We start from the raw sequence: 2,500 nt of genomic DNA on the forward strand, positions 1-2,500 counted from the left end.
ATCTACTGGACGATAGCTTCAGCAGCAGGAAGAGTAGACTCCGGACGACAAACCACAGATCCACGGCCTGCAGTATCGTGGAGAAGGCACACGATCGCTGATAGATTCCGTACGGGTTGGCGGTTCCTGTGAGAGAAAGAAGGAGAGAAAGAGCGCTTGTTTATATATATTGTGATGCAAAGTGTGCGACCATGCAAAGAAAGGTTCCTGGTAAGAGATTGAGAAAATGTTTCTTTTGCCGCTTCTGTTCCAAGTCAAGTCAAGGAGGACGATAGGATGTTCCTTTTTCTTGCAACTTGTGCTCGCCTTGGATGTCGTTTGGGAAAAGAGTGAATCACCTAGATAAACGGATGCAAGTGATGTCACTGGTGCCAGTGAAAGAATGGTAGAAGATGCGCTATTGCTCTCTGCACAGACCGGTGGCAGCAGTGTTGGTGTTGCAAGGATTAAAAAGTAAACAAGTGAAGTCGTGCTGGTGCTGCAGTGAATCTGGGACAGAAGGACGACGCTCTGTAAGATGCTCTTTTTGATACGAAGATCAACCGTAACAGGAATAATGAATCTCCTTGAAGGTATGTATCATGATAAGGTATCGCTCGCTTGATATTTTACTTCCTTCTGTTCACCATCTCCATCTTCCTGAACTTGGGAGCACGAGCGAAGGGATTCATTGATCGAGGCGGAACGATAAAGCTGGAGCCGGAGTACAGCTTGTTTGCATTTCCGCCCAGTTGCCAAGAGTATGAACTCGTTTAGGTTTACAAAATGCGATGCTTTTTCGTAGATATGCCCAGCAGAAGATGGCTTTTCAAGCGAATTCACTTCCATGTTCTCTGCATGGTCTCTGTTATTGGAAGGGTTATTCATACAGGAACATCAAGATAACCAAGTGGCATCACATTTGAATTCAAAATATTCATTTGCATCTACCTCCCACACGTACTGTACATCGATCTGTCTATGGACATTGATGGTGGTGGGCTGTACCATTTTCTATAGAACCATTGTTGATCTTCTGGATTCTGATTTCCCATCAATGAACCCAAAGCCATTGCGGTACCGTGGAATAGCAGAGCAGAGCTATCAATTCACATAAAAACCCACCACTTGACCACGATTCTGTCATCGTGCTCGCCTGATTAAGCGGAGATGCGCCACGGACTGATGTGATTCACTTGTGTGCGCGTTTTATCGACGAGACGACTTTCGAACGTGAACGCTAGCACCGGAAGGCTCATAAATTTGCCACGCAAAAAGCTTCTATGGAAATTGCGTAATTAATCACACCGATTCCAATCGGCCATTCGCCACGCGGTTCGGGCTCATAAAAGTGCCACATCATTCAATTAACTGATTCGTTTGCGCGACTCCAACCGCGACAAGCGCTCACCTCCTGTTCCCCGTTCATCTCCCTCCAACGTGATAGGAAATCGTGGATGACGTGCAACTCCCGGTGGTATAATATTTCTCCATTTCTCGGAGGAGCTCAACACCGATTACCGGCGACCTCACCCTACGCGTTGTCATCATTTGTTGGTTTTTTTTGTTCCCACGGTTTCGGCTTTCACGCGGGGAATCGGCCATTTCGTTGTCCGCCCTTGACTTGCGTGGCAGAGCAGACACTCCAGAAACATAATTTCTGCCCCACGTGTGATAAAACGATGGTCCCCGGAGATTGTACATTGAAATCGTTTTCTGAACGCTCATGATTGCGGCGTTATCGTATCAAACCCAGAGAGAATGGTGGAGAAAGATAGAGTTAATAAAGCGAAGGCGCTAGATCTTGGTTCTTTAAGAGCTTTAGCTCGAGCTAAATTGCAGAATTGCGGTTTATAAACCTGAACTCACTTCTGAATGGCTCGAGGCAGCGTTAAACACAAAAGCGGATGATGTCCCGTACGCCCTAAGGCGTACTCTTCTTCTGACAATCATACCATCAAGGACCATCATCATACGGGTGTCCGCCGGCCAGATTTCACTCTCTCTTCGTGCCTACAACATCAAACAATCTTTTGCTTGGATAGCATCGCACCCCACCACCCCTAGGGCTCTGCTTAATGACGGGCAGTCGTTCTTGTAACGCGGCAACGTCGAATCGATTATCAGCTTTGCTCATTTATCACTTGCTGTAGGCGCGAGTATCATATCCCTGGCCAGGCAAATTGCTGCTATCGGATTTTCGGGAGACGGAGGCCCCTGGCCTCATTACAACGGACGAGACCGTCATCCGGCACAGCCACGATCGTTCTTCTTCTGTTGATTTGTTTGACTAATACCGGAATTAGTATAAGCTGTAGCGGAAGGATCTGAAGCGCTAGAGAATATCGCTCGGTAGGTTACATTGCAACCAAGCTGAAACCCATGCACAGGTTGTTTGAAGTATTCAAGTAGCGAAAATAATCCACCACGATGTCACTGGCACGAGAAACTAGTGAGCGATCGCACTCCGGATGGCTGCACAGGTGAATACTACTCACTCCCTACGACGCTTGTTTCGATG

The 2,500-nt window shown here is 47.2% G+C and overlaps 2 protein-coding genes across 3 annotated transcripts in view; both read right to left on the minus strand.

Annotated features, from left to right (window-relative positions):
- LOC126578715 (protein Dr1) overlaps positions 1-2,500 on the minus strand; it is a 186,530-nt gene that overhangs the window by 164,465 nt on the left and 19,565 nt on the right. The gene's annotated exons all lie outside the window — the stretch shown is intronic.
- LOC126578693 (uncharacterized) overlaps positions 1-2,500 on the minus strand; it is a 104,136-nt gene that overhangs the window by 1,361 nt on the left and 100,275 nt on the right. For both annotated transcript variants that reach the window (XM_050241536.1, XM_050241535.1), the window contains one exon: positions 1-126. This exon is cut by the window's left edge and continues 1,361 nt beyond it. In XM_050241536.1, coding sequence (XP_050097493.1) covers positions 1-126 — 126 coding nt within the window. The remainder of the gene's footprint in view (positions 127-2,500) is intronic.

Source organism: Anopheles aquasalis, chromosome 3, assembly GCF_943734665.1.
Source record: "Anopheles aquasalis chromosome 3, idAnoAquaMG_Q_19, whole genome shotgun sequence".
NCBI classification, from domain to species: domain Eukaryota; kingdom Metazoa; phylum Arthropoda; class Insecta; order Diptera; family Culicidae; genus Anopheles; species Anopheles aquasalis.